Consider the following 22,879-nt stretch of genomic DNA (forward strand, 5'->3'; position numbering starts at 1 on the left):
TCATGCCATTTAATCGATGCTAAACTGAGGTAAGGTAGTTGACTAAGATGGGTACAATTTCACTTTTCAGCTGTTTGCAAGGTATAACAAACCTCGAGGTGTATTATTCCAGATGAACGATTTGGTTCATGAGCTTGCAAGATTAGTTGCGGATGAAGAAGTTATTTCCTTTGATGCTAATGATGCTAGCTGTCAACAAAATGTTACTGGTAATACAGACAATAATTGTCGATACATGTTGATCTCGAACTTACGTGACTCATCGCGGCCAGATTATTTGTCTACACCTAGCACAGCAAGGGCTCTTCATTTTAATAAGTGCAGCATTGGTCAGTCTAGTTTAATTTCTTTGATGAGAGCTGAATTCTTACGTGTGCTGGATTTGAGTGCATGTACTATTTCCAGTCTACCTGATTCTATCGGCAACTTGAGACTGCTGAAGTTCTTGAATATATCTGGAATGCAAACTGGCCAGCTGCCGGAGTCCCTGAGCTCATTGCATGGTTTACAAGCATTGAACCTTTCTGAAAATACTTTCCTTGTTGAACTTCCCAGTTACATTTCTGAATTTGTCAACCTACAATATTTGGACCTACATGGCTGCTCAAATCTTAAAGAGCTGCCACATGGCATTCATAAACTCAAAGAGCTACTACACCTGAACGTATCAAGATGTGGTAGCCTACAATCGCTGCCTGAAGAGTTTGGGGAGCTTCGGAAACTTGCATTCCTCGACCTTTCACATTGTTCTCAGCTTCAAACGCTGCCTCAATATTTTGGTGGCCTTCAGAGTCTTTCGTTTCTCAATCTATTGCATTGTTCCGAACTTCATGGGCTGCCTGATTCTTTCAATTGCCTTACAAATATGATACATCTAAATATGTCCTTCTGCCACCAGTTGAAAGAACTGCCTAGTGGGTTATTTAAGCGCATGAAGAAGCTTCTAGTCTTGAATTTGTCTGGCTGTACCTCTCTTGAAGTTCTTCCTGAAGTTTGTGAGAATGATGCTAGCTGTCAGATGTTGGAGATTCTGGACTTATCAGATTGTACTAATCTGGCTGCCCTTCCGGATACCTGTACTAGTCTTTTTGAGCTCCGGTGTTTAAATCTATCAGGTTGTTCTCGAATTCAGAACTTTCTAAATTTGATTCCGCACTGGAAATTAGGTAATAAGTTGGAGTACCTAAATCTCACTGGGGTGGGTGCAAAAGCATATTCTGAAGCTCCCGGAACCTCTGCGGGAAATGCAGAGAGTTCAGAAGATCACAATAAACAACTACAGCTATGTATGCTGCACGAGCATATCATCACCCAACATTTGGTTCATCTTAGGTACCTGTCAGTTGGAGGGTTCACACTCTTCTCGGAGCAAGGCATTGCAAGATTAGTAGACCTTCTAACCTTGCCCAATTTTGATGTACGGACACAACCCGGTGACAACCACAGCAATATTATGCTTCTCCAGCACATCCTGGATCTCACACAACATCAGCTAAACATCAAATGCCTTGAGAATGTGGTTTCACCAGAGGAAGCAAAGCAAGTGGAACTGGGCAGGAAGCAACAACTTCATTTCTTGAGTCTTGAATGGTGCTATACAGGATCTTCTATTGAGGGTGAGCATCGAGCTCAGGCCAAGGCAGTGCTGGAACATTTGAGGCCCCATCAAAATTTAAGGCGCCTCTCTATAAAAGGCTACAATGGTGACGGATTTCCCAAATGGATTAATGAGATAAGTGATACACTTCCGTATCCGGTGAAAATTGTATTCTCCGAACTCAATGGATGTGATCATATTCCTACACTGGGACATTTACCAAATCTACAGGAACTGGAAATTAATAATATGCCCCTGCTTCATCATGTGGAAATTGTATCATGCAAGAAGCTAAGAAAATTGACATTGGTTAGACTGCGAGTCAACGCCACTATACATATATTTTATGATGACAACACACAAGCACAAGTCAATGAGGTGGGATTAATTCATAACCGTGATGAGGAAGAGATAGAAACAGGAAAGGAGATTGACAAATTACCCCCTTCTCTTCCTGTAGGTAAACCAGTGAAAAGAAAGGGTAAGGGTTTTCTGAAACTGAAAGCTCTATGGCATGGCATGTCGAGAGAAATAAAGAGAACGCAGGACATTGGTTCTGGAAATGGCTCATCGGCAGTTACAAGCAGGCCGGCACTACACCCAGGCCCATCTAATGAAGAAAGAAGAGAACAACCAGCAGTCCCTGTCCTTGATTACTTGAAAATAGAAAGCTGCAAGCAACTAAAACTCTTTCCATATGTCCCACTGTGTAAAGAGTACTTCATCAAGGGTAGCAGCCCCAGCCTTGGTCTAGATGTGCATGGTATGTTGCATTGGACTCCCACATTCAAATCAAAAATTTGTATTAATGGGTGTTCGCTAGATGACGTTGAGCAATGGATGGAAGTTACAGAGAACAACATGGATGAACTAATTATCATTGGCATGCTGGATTATTTTGACGAGGAAATGGAGTTCCGTTCCAGGACGTGCAAAAAGGAGTCTGGTTCTGGAACCCTTCGGAAACTCAAGATGACAGACTGCGAAAGTTATGTTATGAGTCGACTGTTGCTTCTATTGACATCTCTAGAGGAGCTAGAATTGGATGGCTTGAACACCATTGATGATTACTTGGAGTCAACTCTGTGCAAAATGACCAGATTGGAAAAACTGACTATACCGTTTCTTAAACTTCCACCAGAAGAAGAAACAAACAACATTATTCAAACACTTTCCATTCATCATATTCCATATGTCAATACAAGAGAGGTAAGTCGCCTATATTTCTTTTTCTTAGAAAATCCTTTTTTTTCTATTCATTTTTGTTTCATTGTATTAGAGAGATGGAGTGGTCCTCAATAGGATCCACACTCATACGAGGACCAAATATGAGTAAGGCAATTATACAAACTCAGAACTCTTGCACATAGCGAACACACACGACTCAACCTACCCAATTGCCCTAGATTGCAAAAGTAAGACCTAGCCCATGCAGTTTCTTTACACTAACCATGCACCATAAGCTGTGCTACGGTCCTTCAGCTCACACAAAATCGTGTTAACCCAAGGAGAAGCCTCCTCAAACACACAAGCATTTCTATATTTCCAAATAATCTAGGCGTCGAGCATAATTAGTGTGTTCACTCCTTTTTTGTGCTCCTTTTTAACTCTTCTTATCGTGTTATGCCACCAATCTACAAAGCTCATTTCGTTTTGTTGGGGTACTAAATCTGTTAGGTCCAACTCTTGAGCAATCTGAACCATATATACCTATCTTGCCACAACACATGTTAAAAGGTGTTGTATGGTCTCATCTATTTTGGATGAGAGAGGTCCCCTCTTAGCAAAGCCTATCTTCTGTCCAACACCAGTTTCGTATTGCCAACCACAGAAACATTTTGCATTTGACCGGGGCCCACGACTTTCATAGGCGATGCCAAGGCTCAAAGAAATTGTCTAATAGCAGCCCAAGACAAGATCTGATCCATTTCTGCATCATAACATCTTAACCTAATTTTGTGTTTCAACTTAACAAGAGCAGATAAAATTATGTAGCATCATTGCTTACACACAAGCAATTTCTAAACAAAGCAGAGAACAGCCTGACCAATTTGTGTGTTTAAGTATCCTAGTTTGTTACAGATTGTTTTCCTATCCAATTTCGTATCCTTCTCAGATTAATTTTTTGTTTCTTTATTGAGAATTTTCCCTAACCAAATACTTAAAATTTGAGGGTAATTTGTACACCATTTGGCAGTGCCCCACCTCTAAGAAAACTAAGTGGATCGTATTACCTATCATTACTTCATTAGTAACAGACCAGTTTCGGGCCTGACCCAAATTAAGGCCACATTTGATGAGTCCTAACATGAACCATACTTGCAATGTATTTTAGAAGGTTTAGGTTAATTTTAACAGTATGAAAATATTTTAAAATCAAAAGGCCCAAACAAGTTTCGAAATAAGGGATTTGCTATTTTCCAGGTGCCTGGAAAATAACATCCATTCAGGCAATGGCTGTGAGCCATCAGATGAAGATCTAACGGGTCTAAATTCACACAAAGAAAACTAACAATAAACAATTCTTTCTATAGTAAGACAATTACAAAATTATGATCTAAATCGACATAAAGACAATTAACAATAAAAGATTCTCTCTATAGTAAGACAATTACAAAATTATGACCTGAATTGACACAAATGATGTACGAATCTTGAAGCAAGATCAAAGGATGACGTCGTCACCTAAACCAAAAGCAGATTTCAGGTGCATGCCTTTTAGGAAAAGTGTCGACATAAATGTATGGATGTGAGTATGTGATTGCCAAAAGCTACTCCTCTCCATGTAGGCCATGGTGGCAAGAGTATGTTTAGCTCCGCTCGACTGCCCTACTTGCGGCTGCAACTGCAGTTGTCGCAAGCTAGTTCATTGACAGAGCATCATCTTCTTTTTTTCCCCCTTGACTTCCCCTAGACGACCGAGGCATTGACCCCACCTTATGGAATGACAGCCCTCCTTGTCCTTAGACCTTCCACAGTGTGTGTCTCCAATGATGCCTAAAGCCGAGAGATAGTGTTTTAGGCATCACTTTCACCACTACAACACGTGATGCTAAATTCAAGTGGTGTTGAAAAAAAAATGGGAACAATGTAAGTCTAGGCTTGGGTTCTAACTCATGCAGTACATAGCAAGCAGAGGAGTTGGAACATTTTTTTAGATAATGGAAAAAGAGGAGTTGGAACATGTGTGCTGAAGAAACATGGAGAGAGAAAACAAACACATGGTGAGTCCAGGAGTGATGCCGCATGCTGTGGCATGGGAAGAGCGACTCCTTTTTTTAATGTAGGGGCTCATTTTTAGTTTTCTGGCAGCACAACGTTGTGGAGTACATTAGCTCCATGCATATCCAATGGCACTATTGCCGCCTGTTGTACCATCACCTGCCTGTTCCAGCAGTTCACTGCAACATGTGATTTAGGATTACTCAATCGGACAACATCGATTTAAGACCATTTAAGATTCGACGGTATGCAAAAGGGCTCTCGATAAAGTTCAATTCGTTTTAATCTCAAACAGTTAAAGCAGGTATACATGTCAAAAAAATATTTTATTATCTATGTGCAAGTTCAATCTTGAATTTAAACTAGCAATCATACACGTGCGTTGCAATGGGTATCATTTTTTTCATTCATTCTTCATGCATGTTTCTTACTGGTTTTATTCACCCAACTAAACTCCAAACACAAAACATTTTGTTCTAGAACCAGAGGGTGATGAATAGTCGTTTCTAAAACTAATCGCTAGGCTAGCCAAAACAAATATGGAATTAACTAATCGTCTATCCATGACTTCACTCCTCTATCGTCTAATATTTCAAGCACCTTATAAAAAATCCTACACAAGGTATAACTAAGGTGCCGAACTAGTGAGAGCTCACTTACACAAGTCTAGTTTTGTAAGGTCACACAAACCTAAGCAACTAAACTCAAGCAAGCACATAGGAGCTCCTACACATACTAGTGAGCAAAGATAAACACTAAAACTAGCTACACTAGTAAGCACTACACTAGCACTACTACTAGAGCTACACAAGCACTAGAGAGCAACAACACTAGCACAAGATATTGCAAGTAAATAGCTAGTGTTTAAAGGATGCAAACTTAGCGGGATACAAATGTTGACATAATGGTTTTTATCTCAATGTTTGGTGTCCCCGTTGAGGCAAGCCCAAGGTTGGTGCGGGCCCTCTTGCTAGGTATTAAACACTAAAGCTTGCAATTCGCCCTCAAGGTGAGCTCCCAATCTGAGAACTAGCACTTGACCCGCCCGGACCACTTGGCACTTTTCACACCTCGCTTCTACTAGAGTTGCTCTTCGTGATCTCTCGAGGGGACGAGCACAAGAGCCCTTACAATTGCTCTCTTCGGAGCACCGCTCACCTTCTTGCATGCTTCAACGGAGTCTCTTGCCACAGAGCCGTCTAGGAGGTGGCAGTCTCTAAGAGTAACAAGCCCTCAAGCTTGCTAACTAGCCCATAGTGCCACTAGGTGTTATCTCTCTCAAGTAAATGCACTAGATCACTCCAATCTCACCACGAATCGCAATCTCAACTATGAATATGTCAGTAGAGGTCTAACTTTGGCTCCTTTAGATGTGGGTGTGACCCCTTGGCTCTAGCAAGCACAAAATGAGCCGGCCATCCCTCTATTTATAAGCCCACAAGCCAAACTAGCGGTTGTAGCCTTGTTGCTGTTTTTTTGGGAGCACCGGAAATTACATTGAACCACCGGAGAAGACCACTAGAGAAAAGGGTCTGACACCTGTCAGTCATCCAATGGTCACATTTAAACGGTCACTTGACCATTGGAGTTCCTTTTATCCGGTGCCCACGGAACTAATCCAGTGAGGCCTACGTGCTCTCTGTTAAACTGGCCATGGTGATCGCTTTCTCTGATGGAGACAACTAGGCAACCACCGGACTTGTCAGTGGCCCCATAAGCTATTTGCTGGGCAAGCCGAGGGGTTCAGCCCCTCACTAGAAAACTCCAAAGCCTGGCACCGGAGAATGCACCCTAATCATTTGAATTCTCCGCCACGTATCAACCTAGGGACCGCATTCTCCGATGCGGTGCAAGCCAACACCATAGGAAATCCAGTGCCTCCCCAACATAGTAAATAACACAGGGTAGGAGACTAACTACTTTCTTCGGTGGTCTCTGCAGACCAGCATCAGACTATTCTACTGCCTACAAAGACACTCCTCCGAGCTCTGTTTGAAACCCTTTTTCAAATATGCTAACTCCACAAATATTGATCAACGTGACAACAACTCCTTTAGCACTAAGTTAGCATTTTCTAAAGCATTTTCAAAGGTTTTGATCTTGTTCCTTTCCTCGTCACTCGATTTAAATGCACCATGTGTTAGATCTCACCTAGTAGCACAAGATAACTGATTAACTAACAAGAATGCCCATCTTGATAGTATGGCTATCTATCCTAAACCTGATGAAGCACTTCTCTACTCAGCCTTAGACCGGTGAAATGAAATGCCCTACAAATACACCTTTGCTTATACATTCCATTCCATTCCATCTCCATGTCGGTGATACCACACAAGCATCCAAGATTCATCTTCATCAAATGATGAACATTGGTCATCTATGAGTGTAGGCAACCAGCTACCTGTAGGGTCGAGATGGCAGACTAGAGGGGGTGAATAGTCCTTTCTAAAAATTAAATCACCGGCTAACCGAGTTGTATGTGAAATTAAAACTATCGGTCTAGCCAAGACTACAACCCTCTATCTAAGTTCTCAAGCACCTTAAAAAGATCCTAATTAGGCAACAAAGGTGTCAGGCTGGTTAGAGCTCACCTAAACAATTCTAGGAGCAAGGTCACATAAACCTATGCCACTAGTACTCAAACAGCGGGGGAGCTCCTATACAAACTAGTATGCAAAAGCACAAAGCCTAAGCTCACTAGCAATCCTCAATAACAAGGCTACTCAAGCCAAATTAGAGAGCTCAAAATACTTAGCTACACAAACTAAGCAAAGTAACTAACGAGGCTACTCAAGCCAAATTAGTTACGCAAGGGAGCTACTACTATGCTACATAAGCAAGAAGATAACTAGCAAGCTACACAAGCTAACTAATTACAAGTACAACTACACAAGCACAATATATAAGAAAGTAAATACAAGCTTGTGTACGTGAATCACGAACCAACGGGAAGATGATGGCACAGTGAACTTTATCCTGAGGTTTACTTGTTTGCCAACAAGTTAGTCCCCGTTGTGTCGATCGTTCACTTGGTTGTTTGGCGAGCTAATAGGCATTTCACAAGCCTAGCCCACACGTTGGGCACCGCAAGAACCTACCCAGAAGTGAAGATAACTTAGTGACACACTCTACTATAATTGCTCTTCGTGGCTCCCGCGGGGTGAGCATAATACCCCTCACAAATCCTTCTCTGGAGCACCGCACAATCTTCTTACATGCTTTACAATGGAGAACTCACCACCAAGCCATCTAGGAGGTGGCAACCTCTAAGAGTAACAAGCACCACCGTCTTGCAACTCAAACACCTAGTGCCACTCGATGCAATCTCACAATGCAACGCACTAGAATCACTCACTTGCAATCAAATCAAGCTCTTGCAAGCACAAGTGAGTTAGAGGGCTCCCAAGCATACCTACACAAGCCACCAAGGCATGAGGGTGCTCAGCAACCAGCCCAAGGCTGGCCAATGCTTGGTTAAATAGCCCAAGGGCTCAAAAGAGCCGTTGCACCGAAACCTACTCAGGGGGTTCGGACCGAACTCTCCTCAGAGGGTTAGGACCCTGCACTGTTCAAGGGTCTAGTCCACTAGATCACTCCGCGCATCACCTAGAATCAAAGGAGAGCGTTGGAAGCCAATGGCTACCTTGATCACGTGCACCACCTATGGACCGGACGTGCTGAAAGATCGACCGAACGTGCCACCACCTGAATCCGGTCATAGTCTAGAGAGCACCCGAGAGAGCTAAAACGCTCCGGACTCGGGTCCAATTTCGTCGACCGGACCCAGCAATCGAATATGGTCCATCTACGCCCTCTTGCCACCACACCTCGCGCCACCACGTGGCTTGACCGAACACGTGCACAGGGGTAGCGTTGCGTTCGGTTCGGACCTACACCAGGGTTCGGTCCAAGCCTCAACACCGCATCTATCTGCTGTCACCGATCGGACTCAGCGAAGAAGGTCCGAACGCCCAAAATGCCAGGGTCCGGTCAAGACTACCACGCTGCCCTTCACCTAGGGTTTGCCATGAGACCCGCCTGGGCAGAGTCCAGTCCAAACCACTCTAGGGTTCGGTCGCCCTAAACTTCTCCTTTTCTTCTCCAAGTTGAATCTTTTCAACTCCAACTTCTTCTCCTTTGCAAATGTGCTAACACCACCAAGTGTACACCGTCATGTGCAAGTGTGTTAGCATTTTTACAATCATTTTTCAAAGGATTATCACTCAATTCACCATGCCACTCGATCCTAACAACAATGCAAAGTTAGATTACTCGAGTGGCACTAGATGACCGATATGCAAACAAGTTTGCCCCTCTTGATAGCATGGCCATCTATCCTAAACCCAGTCATAAACTTCTCTACACACCTATGACCGATGAAATGAAATGCCCTATAGGTTATACTTTTGCCTTGCGCATTCCATTCCATCTCCTTCAACGTTGATGCAACACATGCACCATCCTTGATCAACAATGATATGATCCACTTCATATCATCATGTGACCTTGTTGGTTCATCGATCTTGACCTCACTTGCTCTTCGTCGTTGCTTTCGTCCATCGGCGCCAAGTCTTGCTCAAGCTTCACCGCCATGCGGTCCATCGCTTCAAAACCTCCAACTTGCCCTTCACGCTTACAACCGGTCTATCAAGTCAAGCCTCATCTTGATCTTCTCCACCTTAGTCACATGACTCAATGTCATGTCTCATATGCAATGAGCTCCTTCATCACATGTGTGAACTAATCACACATGGCATGTGTTACTCACACAAGTGTTGCTTGTGGGCTAATCACCTGTGTATCTCACATAAACACTAATTAGTCCACCTAGGTTATCACTCAATTACCAAAACCAAACTAGGGACCTTTCTCTACCTTGACCATTGCCCATAGCATGAAGCTCCTCCATCATTCCTCCATCAAGCCACTTGATATCAACACAAATAAAAATTTGGCATTATCTCCATGAATGATATGAAGCACTTCATAGCTTCACATGGCCATATTGGTCCATCAATCGTAGCCCTGCTTAATCTTCACCATTGCCTTAGTCCATCGACTTTCAATCCCTCTACTAGCACTTCAGCGCCTCGACGGTTTATCATACTCGAGCCTCTAGCTTGCCCTTCACTCCAGTAACCTATCCTTTGCAGCCAAGCCTCGCCTTGATCTGCTCCACCTAGCCATATGAGACTATGTCATGTCTCATATTTAATAAGCTCCTTCATCTTCACTAGTTGAGCACTTGCATCTTGCACAAGCCATCACTTCTCTTAGCTTTCATTCTTTGCTCAACCTAGTGTTGTGTGGACTAAGTACCTATTCATCTCACATGAAACACACTAGTCCACCTAAGGTTGTCACTCAATTACCAAAACTAAACCAAGACTTTCATCTACAATATCACAATACTAAGGCAAAGTGATCAGTAAAATAGGTGACCCTAATAGCAACTACTTTGCTTAGCCTACACACCACAATCCTATGGGGTGAGCACAATACCCATCATAATCAACTCGATCGGAGACACCAAATAATGAACACAAGGTGCTCGATGATCCTCCATAGCTTCAAGCCGTCTAAGTGCTGGCAACCACCAAGAGTAACAAGACATATGCAGCCCAATGATAAACTAGTGCCACTAGATGCAAACACCCTAAGCAAATACACTATATATCTTCGAAACTCATTTTTGATCAATCTTTAAGCAAGGGAGTGAGTGGGAAGGTTGCTTGCGCTCTCCAAGTGTGTGTATCAGTTAAACTGGCCAAAAGGGTGTGCAAGCCTAAGCACACCCCATATTTATAGCCTCCTCACAAATATAGTCGTTGGGGCCTGTGGACTTTCTACGTGGTCACCAGAAATCTCCTATGACCAATAGAGAATACTCACCTGAGCTTATATTATGAAGATCCAACGATCAAAAATTGGTCTTAGCAAATCACCCATGGCACTTTCTATGGTGCTCCTGGTGGTGCAACCACTGGAGATTTCTGGTGGCCACCCTGAGCTAGGCCTTCATAGAAACTAGCCTTTGGAATCCAACAGTACGATGCATTCTCCTGTGCAGCAATAGTGCCCATCACCGGAAATCTTGTGATGATAGAACCTTTTTGTTCATCAACACCTAGACGTCTAGGAGGTCACTGGGTAAGTCTGGTGGCCCCCACCAGGGTTTTTGGTGCTATGTTTCAAACTTTCCCACGCTGCACAGTCTTCTGCCACATGTACCTATCTTAAGCACTTTCTTCGATGCCACCTAGGCCAAGACACCAGAAAATTCCGATGAACCCTCGAGAGGAGACTAAAAAGTCAGCTTAGAAGCCCTATTCTTTGGTGCTTCCCTAAGAGAGGCACCAGATAAATCCATTGGGTACAGAAACCCTATACCAAGCCTTATTCTCAAATGTTTTCAAATTTTCTAACTCCAAATGTGTTCCAACTTGAACACAACCACTTAAGCACTAAGTTAGCTTTTGAAAAACATTTTTCAAAGCATTTTCACTTGCTTCCTCATCCTGTCACTAGGTCTAATGCATATACAAAGTTAGTTCAAACCTAGTGGCACTAGATAACTGTCTTCGCTTTAGAGTTCCCCTCTTAATAGTATGACCATATATCCTAAGCCTAACCATTTACTCTATTGCATCTCGGTCAGCAAAATGAAAACCCCTAGCATATACCTTTACCTTCGGGCTTGTTTTCATCTCCTCCTTCTTCCCAATTCTGAACCTTGCTCCATATGGCTTGATCTCCATCACAAGCATCTCCGAGCCCTGCTCATCACCTTATGTGGACCCTAGCTCAATAATAAATCACTAAAAGCATTAGTCCACTAGTTGTCACTCAATTACCAAAATTAAACTTAGAGCTTTCACCACCAACCCCTATAACACTAAGAACCCAGGAGTGGTTGTAAGGAATGTGGACCTACTTCTCATGCCAATGCAGCTTCATCAGACTAAATGTCTCAAGCTAATCCATCCCAGTGATCATGTCATAAGTTGTCAATGGAAAGATCTTTAGTGAGAAGTGAATGGGAATCCCTGAACTGACTACACTACCTTAGGAATATGTGAATCACACTTGACTCTGTTGCCATCAGCCACCTTGACCACCATAGGAGAAGCATGACTCTGAACTCTAGTCAGAGAGACTGCCAAAGCAACATTGACAAAGGAATGAGAACTCCCTGAATCCAACAAGATCAACATCGAATGCCCTTGTAATTCACCTTGAAACTAAATAGTGCGGGGTGTTGAACCACCTTGAACGACTGACACCGAGATGGTCACAAACAACTGGTAGTCCTAAACCAGAGGCAAATCCCTAGAATATAATGAAGAATCTCCACTTGATCCCCACTTGATCCCATACCTACTGCGGAACATGCACTTCAATATTCTCGAGGAAGCGATGGTCGTGGGATCACTTCTCAGCACACTAGACGCACAGTCCATGAGCACACCGGTAGACACATAAGGCTGCTAGCTTATCATCAATGCCACAACCTCGATGATCATCAGTCGAAGATGTAGTCAAAGTAGGCTTGTCAAGCGGCGACGACAAAGGCAGAGGAAATGGGTTGCGCAGCACTTGATTCCCACCAAAGGAGAAATCTAGCTCATGGAAGTCCTTCCACTTGGATGGGTCTGCCATCTCTTACTGTAATAAGATGAGAGCACAAGCAGAATCTAGCATCGTGGGACGATACATATGCACAGATAATTTGACATTGTCATGCAAGACATCCACAAAAATGCATCGCATAGTAGAGGGGATTTGTATTTTTCCCATAAGCGATCAACTGATCCACCAACCTAGAGAATTTCTCAATGTAATCCGAGACACTCCCCAGCTGATGAATACTAAAAAGTTGGTGAATCAACAACACATTTGGATCCTTACTAAAACGATCCATAGTAATTGATAAAACTCCACTCAACTAAGACAACAATCATGGGACTCCATCGATTGAAGCCAGCGTGTTGCAAAACAGGACAAGTGCATACACGCAAACTTAATCCACATCGATCTCTCAAGGATGTACATGTCAAAGTAATCCTCACACCTACTAATCTAAAGCTTGGGATTATCCTCATCAAAGGATGGAAAATTCAACTTTAGTGTCTTGTTACTTGAGGAACACAAACACTCAAACCCTGGATGAACCCCAAAAGTGTAGACCCCCAAACTATCGAGCATAGGATGGGATGCAGAACATGAAAGCAGGGAATCAGGAAGATCATGCATACTCTTGACAGGGAGATGGATAGGGAACCCAAACTCCCGATGATGATGTTCGGCGCGGTGCCCAACAAGGCCGATGGCTAGGTTGCTAGCAGACGAGGTTGTTGTAGCCGCCCCTAGTTTGGCGTGAGTGCCCACTGCAGTGGCGGGACTGGAATCGAGAACCACTCAATTCACTTGCTTGCGAAGCACCACGAACTTGAAGCGAATGTCTTTGACCGATGCATCCACGCAAGCTTGCACTGATCGAAGACCTTGGCCGTAGCGTACATGGCGCCGAAGCGGTCTGTCAGTGTCTTCTCAGTGGACTCCATCCACTGTATCAACGATTTAGCAAGTCGATGAAGTCACCGGCGATCGCCTTGAGCTCGTCGATGATCAACTTGACTTTGGGATCCATGGCCCTAACTAGCGGCGGAAGTGGGTGAAGTGATCATGGTGAATGTCGTGTGGCTCTAGACTGGTGACCTCTGATACCAATTTTGTTAGCAACCCTCAACTTGCAGAAGAGGAAAGGAGGGGAGAAGCAAAGGAGGATACGGAGACAACAAGTATAGCTTAGTTTAGTTTGTTCATAGTGCTTGATGATCCATTACACGGCGTGAACGCCCCTTATATCAACATGCAGGTGGCGAGCAGGTGTTAGCTCGGCGGACTCCTCGTGCATGCACTTAACCCAACTTGGGCCAAACATGTTCAGTTCAGCATCTTGGGCCTTGGCTGTTGAGACGTCACAAGCCACTCTTCACCTTCTTCATCCCGCGCTCCTCCATAGCGACTGCCTAATCATAGTCGGTAACATCGGTCTGCACTGAGATTGACTCACAATGGTGAGAATGGGAGCAGAGAGGTTGTGCTAGCCATTGGCGTGTTGGTGCTTGGCTTGGCGTGGTATTGTTGTGGGGCTGCAAAAATGCCGCCGCACTCAAGATCTTTTGGTAGCTCATTATCTAAGAATAGTTCAGAGCAATTCCATAAACACCATGTGGGCACTGCGCTTTTATCGTAACTTAAAGTGGCCACAGAATAAGTTATTCTATGGCCAGCCGCAGAACATTAGTTATATATACACACAATTGATTAAAACTATACGTTAATAACCACTTGACATCAATTATGCAACGGTTACTAAAATTAATGGCTAGACATGCAACCGTCACGTCCGGGTCAAGCACGATGGAGTGTATGGTTGTACTGTGCTTGTGTTGCTGTGACTGGTCGGATGGGTCGAGTGACACGATCGTGGTATGTTTAGTGTAGCAGTGTTCTTTCAGCATATTTGTGTTAGTTTAGTTTCTAATATTGCACTTGGTACAACGCAGGTGGCTCTTTTTTGTGTAAGACCAAAGTGCGCCACTAGTTGCTCCAGTAACTTCTCTCTTCTATATCAAAACCATGACTGCGAAGTTAAGCAGCTAATTATTAAGAACCTTGAGCATGTGGGGAGAACAGAGGAAGTAGGTGATCATCACGGATTGACCCAATATCAGCAACTGCATTCACTGAGTTTGATGTGGTCCCTTGTTACTTCAAAAAAGAAAAAAAAGAGTTTGATGTGGTCCAGCAGCAGTTTACCAGGAGATTCAAGCATAGTAAATGACATTGCAGTTCTTGAAAAACTCCAGCCTCATGGGAACCTAAAAAAACTTCGAATTGAAGGCTTCAGGGGTGATACGTTTTGCTCTTGGATGGTGAACATAAGTTCTTTCCTCCCAAACCTTGTGATAGTTGAGCTGTCTGACGTGATGAACTGTGAGCACCTCCCTTCATTGGGTCAGCTAGAAAACATGGAAGTGCTGCACATCTCAGATATGCCTAGGATCAGCAAAGTGGGTAGCGATATCTATGGGGGTGCGAGACCATTTAGGAAATTGAGAGAACTTGAAATCAAGAGAATGAAAAACCTGGAGTGGATTACCACACTTGCAACTGATGATGATCAACATCTTCATAGAAGCCGTGAATATGAAATATTTCCTAATCTCCAAGTGCTTGCTATTGTAGACTGCCACAGGCTGAGGTTTGTTCCAGCTTTCCCAGGAAGTCGGAGATGTAACATCAAAAGAAGCAGCGATGTGCTATCATCTGAGCAATACATCGGAAGTTCAGAATTAACATCATGGAGCATGGAAATAGAGGACTGTGCCTTTTCTCCAGATGATTTCAAATTTCTTAAGAACACTATTAATCTAGAGCAACTCAGTTTTCGTTCCTGCATGAATCTGAGGACCTTGCCACCTACCATGCGGAGCGGCCACTCCCTCAGGACAGTAGAGGTAGTAGATTGTCAGAATTTTTCTGCTCTACCGGAGTGGCTTGGAGAACTCACGTCACTACAGGAGCTGACAGTGCACGCTGCCAATCTGCAGCTCTTGTCCCAATCGAACCCGTACCTGACTTCTTTGGACACGTTAGTTGTCAACAAGAGGAACATCGGAGGCTTCATCATCAAATCTAAGGTAAATTACTCCCGGTGTTTCAATAATATTGGGGTGGGGTGGGTGGAGGAGATGTTCTCCCGTAATTTTTGTAGTTGATTGATGATGACCATTGTTCGCAAATATTTATATCTATACGCACAGTAGCTCAATGTGGTGATAATAATATTTCTTTTTACTCCCACCGTTCCAAATTATAAGTCGTTTTGATTTCTTTAGTACATACATTTTGCTATACATTTATATATACATTATGTCTAAAGCATAGCAAATCCTATGTACCAAAAAAATCAAAGCGATTTATAATTTAGAACGATGGAGTATGCATTAACACATTATCGTTAGATAGGGCTTTACATTTTGTTAGACTACATAAATTAATTTCGCTCCAGGCTGCTTTGTCCTTACATGGTTGCATCATGGCTAACCACTGTTCCTCGTGTCCCTTGAAAATGCAGTTGCCTGTTCTTTCCTTATGGAGAAGTGGTTCTAATATAGTCGAACTACATATCGACGATCTTCAAATTGCGGATGATCCTGTTTTGTATGGGAACGACGAAGAAGTCCGCTTGAAGTACAATACTTTCCTTCGCTTGATGTCACTTACAAACCTTGTGAAACTGGAGATCTGCTGTGTGATAACTGAGCATCTGCAGCTGATGCCTTCACTCACAAACCTTGTGAAGCTGGAGCTCTGCGATGTGCACATTAAGCATCTTCATTTGGATCAGGCACAGAGTCTTGAAGAGCTGCACATTTCGAGGATAGATTGGTCGGTTCGCATCTCGTGCACGGTTCGCATCTCGTGCACTGGACCACTTAAGAAACTCAAAAGAATTGTCATGTCAAAATTAAACAGCGTGGAGTTGCAAATATCCATGGAGGTGGAGGGGCAGGGTAGCGATGAAAATTTGTTTCCAAGTCTTGAAGATCTGGAGTTATGCTGTTGTTCTTACTTGAGGTTCGAACCCTCAATCCCAAGAAGCGCCAGGTACATCTTATCAGGCAGGGAAGTTCAACCAGGCCAACACCACCTGTGTCCATCTTTTCATCGAATCATGGGACCATCCATCCCTACGTCATTATCCAAAATGGAGATCAGGTTGTTTAGCAGAGGGTTTTCATCCTTATCATGGGATGGTCTTAGACAATTTGAAATTGGTGAACTGACTATAGACGGCTGCTCTGACTATTTACCTTTGCCAGAGAGCATTCGGGGATGGACATCCCTCCAGAAACTACAGATATTGAACTGTGAGAGTATTAAAATTCTGCCAAGGTGGTTGGGCGAGATTACCTCCCTCCGGGAGCTCAAGGTGGATGCCTACAATATAGTAGCTATACCTGCATGCATACAACAGCTCACCAGTTTGCAGTCCTTGACACTGTCAAAATGTGAAACGTTATTTGTGAAACGATGCAAATCTGGAAAGGATAAGGAGCAGCTGGAAAGACTTCGAGATCTAGGGGTAGATGTGAGGATAGAGCCGAAAAATATGGTCAAACCACGAATTATACATTCAGAGACCTCTCCGCTACAGTCGTTAGAGTCCACGAATGCTTGGACATTCGAGTCCGGTAAGAGGTTTCCCATTTCCTCCCTTTTCTGAACGTGGAGCACTGCTCCATGTGAATATGTGACCGAGACCAGCTTTCCCACTCTTCAGGGCCTTGAGTCAGAAGAAGGCCGAGGGCTTTGTTCCTGCTCAGTTTCTCCAAGTGGGCGGCGACGAGGGCCAGTTTGCCACTTCTTTCTCCCTGTCGTCCACGGCGAGCTGAAATGTTCAGTTGACAAGAGGTAAATCTTTTTTTTATTAAATATCATAAGCTCCCTTTTCTATGTCCTCCTCTTGTACTGTTGTACCTAGTTGTTCATGAGTTAGAAGCATAGGTCGGTATGCGTCCAGTCATCAATTTTTGAGTTTTTGACCCTCCTGTGCTTTTATGTTTAATGATTGTGCTGGTACATGTGTCTATAAAATGTTCATATTGTCATCGTTGATGTTGATGAATTCGTAGCATAGATTTAACCTGCTCTGTTCAAGCAGCAACAACGTTGGTGCCATAGTTACTCTGTTCTCTCACCAGCTCTCTCATCCTGTGTGGCTGTGTTTAATACTACATATGTTTCCCTTGTGTGTCAATCTTCTCCAGCGTCAGAGAAGGGACCGCGCGCTGACGGCTGATCTCTGCATCGTGCTAGCCTCCTCTCAACATATGGTATCCATGTAGAATCAACCAACGGACAACAACGGAGATAGCGAAGAATCGAAGGCGAATACAAGGGCAACGTGCTTTGCTATGTTTAAGTCGAACGCCGCGTTTATACGCTAAGGAGTTACTGCTCTGCTTTGTTGCTTCGCCTCTATTCTGATTGATGTTCACTTGACTATTTTCTTTAACCGTGATGATTGATGGTCACTAATATAAACCACTGTTAGTTTAGCCATTTGTGCAACTTCATAAATATAAGAACACAGAGCTCTGTGTCTATCAGTAAACAAAACTCGAAGGATCTGCTGTAGTTCACCCATTGGAATTGGAAATACAATACGCACGAATGCACGAGCTTTTACAGTTCACCTTTCTGCCCTGGCTGTAGTAAAACACAGCCACAGGCCATCCTCGAACACACTTTTGCCGCTGTGGGCCGCGGCCAACATAGTTCTTTCTGAGCGAATTGTTTTGGAAGTTGCAAATCTCGCTGGGTATGGGCGTATAGCGTGGTGCGCCATGCGCCGTCCACGTCCACGGCGGTTGTCCATATATATGGCGGGGTCGAGCATGGCGAGGGACTCGAGGGCCATGCGGCCATGCGGGAGACTGGCGGTAGGGCTCCCATACGCGCCTCTGCACGGCGGAGGAAGTGGGGGATCGGAGAGGAGGGCCAGGAAAGGAAACTTTCTCGCGGCTGTGGAAACGCAAGGGTGAAGCCGCGGTTCAGAAAACGCACGGGGACAACGGATGAGCCAATTCCTACCGCCGCTGCTGCCCATAATCAAGACGCCTAAGTGAGATTCTCGATTTTTCTTACCTCAAATCAGGTTTTAAGTAGTATAAAAAACCAGGTTTTAAGTGGAAACAGACACGCCCATTGTCTCCATCTTCAAGTTGTTTCTTAAACATATTCAGCTCCCCTTCTGAGTTTTGACAATAGACTTGGTCAGTTGGTGTATGCGGCACAAATATAAAAGCAACTTGCGGCATAAATATTAAAAAGCAAGGTGTCAAGTTGACAAGCTGTCACACATTTCTCTTCTATACCTAATAATAAATCGGCAAAATCTCCTTAACTAACTCCGTGGATATGAAAATTAAACTGCCACGTCCTTACTGTTTCATGTTATATATTAACATATATATGTTTGGTCTTTTATGAATCCTAATCCAAACCAGTCTCTTCGATCCTGAGTAAGCTGAATAGGAATCCTAATTCAGAAGCAGAAAAAAAAGATAAAAATTAAAATTAGGTAAATCATACTTTGATATTAAATTAAATCACAAGAATTTCGATACTCATAGGCATGTGGGCTCGAGCAAAGAAGCCTCCCAATCTTCCACGAGTCCATCACCCCGTCGATCTCCATCTCCGAGTCCGACGTCAGTACATCTGGACGGTGGATTGGTATTTGGATTATAAATTTCGAATTAGAAGAGGAAGCGATCTAGGCAAGCAGGAGGCGCCGGCTAAGGACGCTCGCACGCCGGGATACGCGCCACCCACGACTGACTACCAAGGCGACGGACCATGGCAGCGAAGATGGAGAAGCTAGGGCAGATCCACCAAAACCTTGGAGACATTGACACCCGCGTCCATGTCGTACTCCGCGTCGCGTTGGGACTCGCCATCTCCCGGCGAGGACGATGAGGTCGCCGACTTCGCCGCCTCCCTGTTGCAGCCGCCGGCAACGGAGGATGGTGCCGGTGCCAGAGACAGTGGCCCCACGGAACCCGACGCTGCGGCGCCTGCAGCGCCGAGGATTGACTGGGCGTCATACTATGTGCCGTTGCACAACCACGACGCGCACTTCGGGAACACCAAGGCCGGCGTCCTCGGCGTGGCGAACTGCGTTGGCGCGTACGCGGAGTCCGGCATGGACGCGCGTCTGCCCATGCGCACTGCTGGAGCGGGCCTACGGCGAGACGGCCGCGTCCGGTGTGCTCGGGGCGTCGACGGCCGTGATCCTGTCGCTCGCCGGCAACGCTTTGGAGTGGCCGTAGATCGGCGACATCGCTTTCGTCGTGCTCCGTGAAAGCAAGATCGTGTTCCTGTCGCCCGCCGCTGCTGCACTTGTCCCGCACCACGCTAAAGAAGCTTCGCTCCTCCTTCACTGCCGCCCGGCGGAAACAACGTCTCTTCTCCTCCAGGCTCCATCCAAGGACCCCCGTTTCAGCTCAGCACCAAGGGCGGAAGCAGCCGTCACGGATGCCAAGGCGGGGCAGTTCGTGGTGGTCGGGACGGACGGCATGTTCATCAACATTCTCGAGGAGCAGCTGGAGCTCGCCGTGCAGATAGGCACAAAGTTAGGCTTCTCGCCCAAGAACATGCTGGACATCATCGCCGGCGTCACTTACGAGAGGTCAAATCAAACAAGCTCCAAGCGAATGCGCAACCTCCAGTAGTCCCGTCGGGAGTCCATGACCCGGCCGATCGCTCTCTCCGAGTCCCGCGTCTATACGTCCGGATTGGCGAGTCCGCGTTGACCTCTTAGGCGCCGCCCGGCCGGTCGCTGCCCGCCTGCGCCTGCTGCGGTTGGTGCTCCTGCTTCCGGCTTCCCGCGCTGGTCGCGGAGCTCGTGCTGCAGCTGGCTGCGACCTGCGACGGAAGCCACGGAGGCATGCAGCAGCGGTGGCTGCGCGGAGGCAGCAGTGGCCGCGACGGCAGCCGCGGACTGCCCTGCGGTCTTCTCCTCTCCTCCAAGCGGGGCCTCTCCGTGCTGTCGCACTTTGCCAGCACCACCAGCAGCAGGATCGGAGCTCCAGGCTGCGGGCCTTCTACCTCGACAGGAGCCTCTCAGCCGGCTCCTCCGGCGCCGGCTCCCCATGCTGATATGATCGAGGCCCCAGGCCAGGCACATGTATGGCTTCTGTTAGTGCACCATGCGCATGGCTACTTATCTTACAAGACTGTACTGTACCCTCCAAGTACTTTGCAAACGTTTAACAATTGCAACATGCTACGATTTGGTCTTCAATGAAAAGGAAGAAAAGGCGTCCTCTACACGTTCTGAACTAATGACACTGTTCATATTACATGCAGCATTAGTAATTCAGCATGAGCGAATTAACAAGCTACTCGTTTCTAGGCATGACATTGAGTTTGATCAAAGATGAATTGGATTAGAGCACGCGATCATTGAATAAATCTTTGTCGCAAATCATCTAGATAACTGTATAATAATTGGTACATACCTGTTGCAACGCACGGGCATGTTTGCTAGTCCTAATAAAGAAACACGTCACACTGCTATATATGGCTTTGTTCGTTTTGCTGAAATTTGGCTGCTACTAATGCTGATGCTAATTTGTTGTGAGAGAAAAATATTATTCCTTCGTTGAAAAGTACCGCTGAAGCAGTGCTGAAACACTCTTCCTTAAGTTTGGTCATTATCGTTAGTGATGGTCGTCACCTATATCCTTAAGTTTGGTCTGCTCGGCGTACGCTAGAGTGGTGCCTAAACAGCAGAGAGCGTTTTGGCTTAGCTCTTCACGCTGCAGCTCACGAAGCCCACGCCAAGAATTTTGGGGTAGCGCATGGCTGGAATCGGTGGCCAGTTTGCTTCCTTGCATATCGCTTGTTTCATGGCAACTCTGTATCACTTAGCTTTCTTTTCTATGGCATACTGGGTCTGATCAGAGGGAAAAAAACTAGTGTATAAAGCCAATCTTAATGGAAGTTTCATGACATCAAATAAGTCATGTCTCAACGCGCGGCAAGCGCTTAGAGCAATTACCAAACATGAATAAATAAGTCATGTCTCAGGTTTCAAGCGCAGCTTAAGGCTCCTCACTACCCTAGGCAATTTTTTTCCCTAACGGGCAGAATGTCACGGAAAGTGATCAAAACCATCAGGGAAGGCTATTCCTGACGGTTACCATCAGGATCAGGCGTCAAGGAAAAACTGTCTGGCGGAAAACCGTAAGGGACCATTTCCTGACGGTAATTGCCGTCAAAGAGATTTATCGTGTCGTTTTTTCTTCTCCATCAACAATAATATTTCCTGTCGGTACGACGCCGTCAGGAAAGGTTTAAACTTTCCCTGTCTGTTACAGTACTGTCAGGGAAGGTCCAATCTTTCTTTGTCAGTGAACAACCGTCAGGAAAACTTCGTTTTAATATGGATAAAGCCAGTCTTAATGGAATTTTCATGACATCAAATAAAGTCATGTCTCATGTTTAGGTTTCATGCTGACAGCCTAAGGCTCCCTGGATTCAGTATCAGTTGTAGTAGCGGTGCCTTGACTTCCTCCTTTGTGTCTGCATTAGCGTTGGCCTTTGGGCAGGTCGCTCTTAATGCTATACGCCCTTAAAGTGCTTCCTACTTAATCAAACACGCTCCACGGGTGTTCGTGAAATAAAAAATATTAAATAAGTTGACATGACAAAGAATAAATAAAGAGAGAAAAGATAAATTTTTTCTGGGATAAAATTCAAAACACGGAGTCTGACTCCAAACTCCTCCCATGCATGCTGGGCCTACGTGTCGAGCACAGTAAACACGCTACAAACAGCTTGCTCTCTCATGGCTTGGCTCCCTTGCAAAGTCCGCACCTTGGCTCCCCGTTCCCGCATTGGGTGTGTTAATATGATCCTACGCCCGCTCGCGCCGCCACCGCTTCTCTCTACAATCACCCGAGGAAAATCTTTTGTAGATCTTCGAAGCTTGTTGGTAACTTACTATGCCGTATGCACCGAGGAGGGAGTACAAGAAATTCTCACCCACCATTGAAATTCTTCAATCCTAGGGTTTCACACGGAATGAGGCCCAATTCTCATATCTTTGAAATTGCCGCCTCCACCTCCATATGCGACAGTGGAGCCCACAGTCAGCTTATCTTCCATTCCAGTACTTCCAATTTGTTCTTATCTAAAAATCCAGTTGGTGGTGCGACTCTTTGCCCACATATTGGATTGACCGATGCAAGCACCAAAGAGCGCCAACCTCGCAATAGCAGAGTAGCGACTGCCATTGGAGGCGCTGCGGCCATCGGATCCGCATCCGTCGTCCGGGCAGAGCTTGCGCTTCCCAGTTCCCACGGTCTGCTGCCATCGGAGAGGGAGGGGAATTTGGTGGGTCTCGCCTCTCGCGGAGAATTAGGATTGGGACTTGGGCCAAGAAAAGAGGAGACCTGCACTTGATGTGGGCCAAAC

The 22,879-nt window shown here is 45.2% G+C and overlaps 1 protein-coding gene and 1 pseudogene across 1 annotated transcript in view; both read left to right on the forward strand.

Annotated features, from left to right (window-relative positions):
• The window catches only part of LOC136520379 (uncharacterized), a 50,341-nt gene extending 32,273 nt beyond the window's left edge, over positions 1-18,068 (forward strand). Inside the window, exons 7-11 of the mRNA XM_066513880.1 lie at positions 71-2,806; positions 14,392-15,528; positions 15,966-17,085; positions 17,175-17,305; positions 17,662-18,068. Of these exons, the coding sequence (XP_066369977.1) occupies positions 71-2,806; positions 14,392-15,528; positions 15,966-17,085; positions 17,175-17,182 (5,001 nt within the window). The 3' untranslated portion in view covers positions 17,183-17,305; positions 17,662-18,068. The remainder of the gene's footprint in view (positions 1-70; positions 2,807-14,391; positions 15,529-15,965; positions 17,086-17,174; positions 17,306-17,661) is intronic.
• Positions 18,069-19,267: 1,199 nt separating this feature from the next.
• Positions 19,268-20,130, forward strand: LOC136524332 (putative protein phosphatase 2C 23; annotated as a pseudogene).
• The last annotated feature ends 2,749 nt before the right edge of the window (positions 20,131-22,879 follow it).

The sequence above is a fragment of the Miscanthus floridulus genome, chromosome 18 (assembly GCF_019320115.1).
Source record: "Miscanthus floridulus cultivar M001 chromosome 18, ASM1932011v1, whole genome shotgun sequence".
Classification (NCBI taxonomy): Eukaryota; Viridiplantae; Streptophyta; class Magnoliopsida; order Poales; family Poaceae; genus Miscanthus; species Miscanthus floridulus.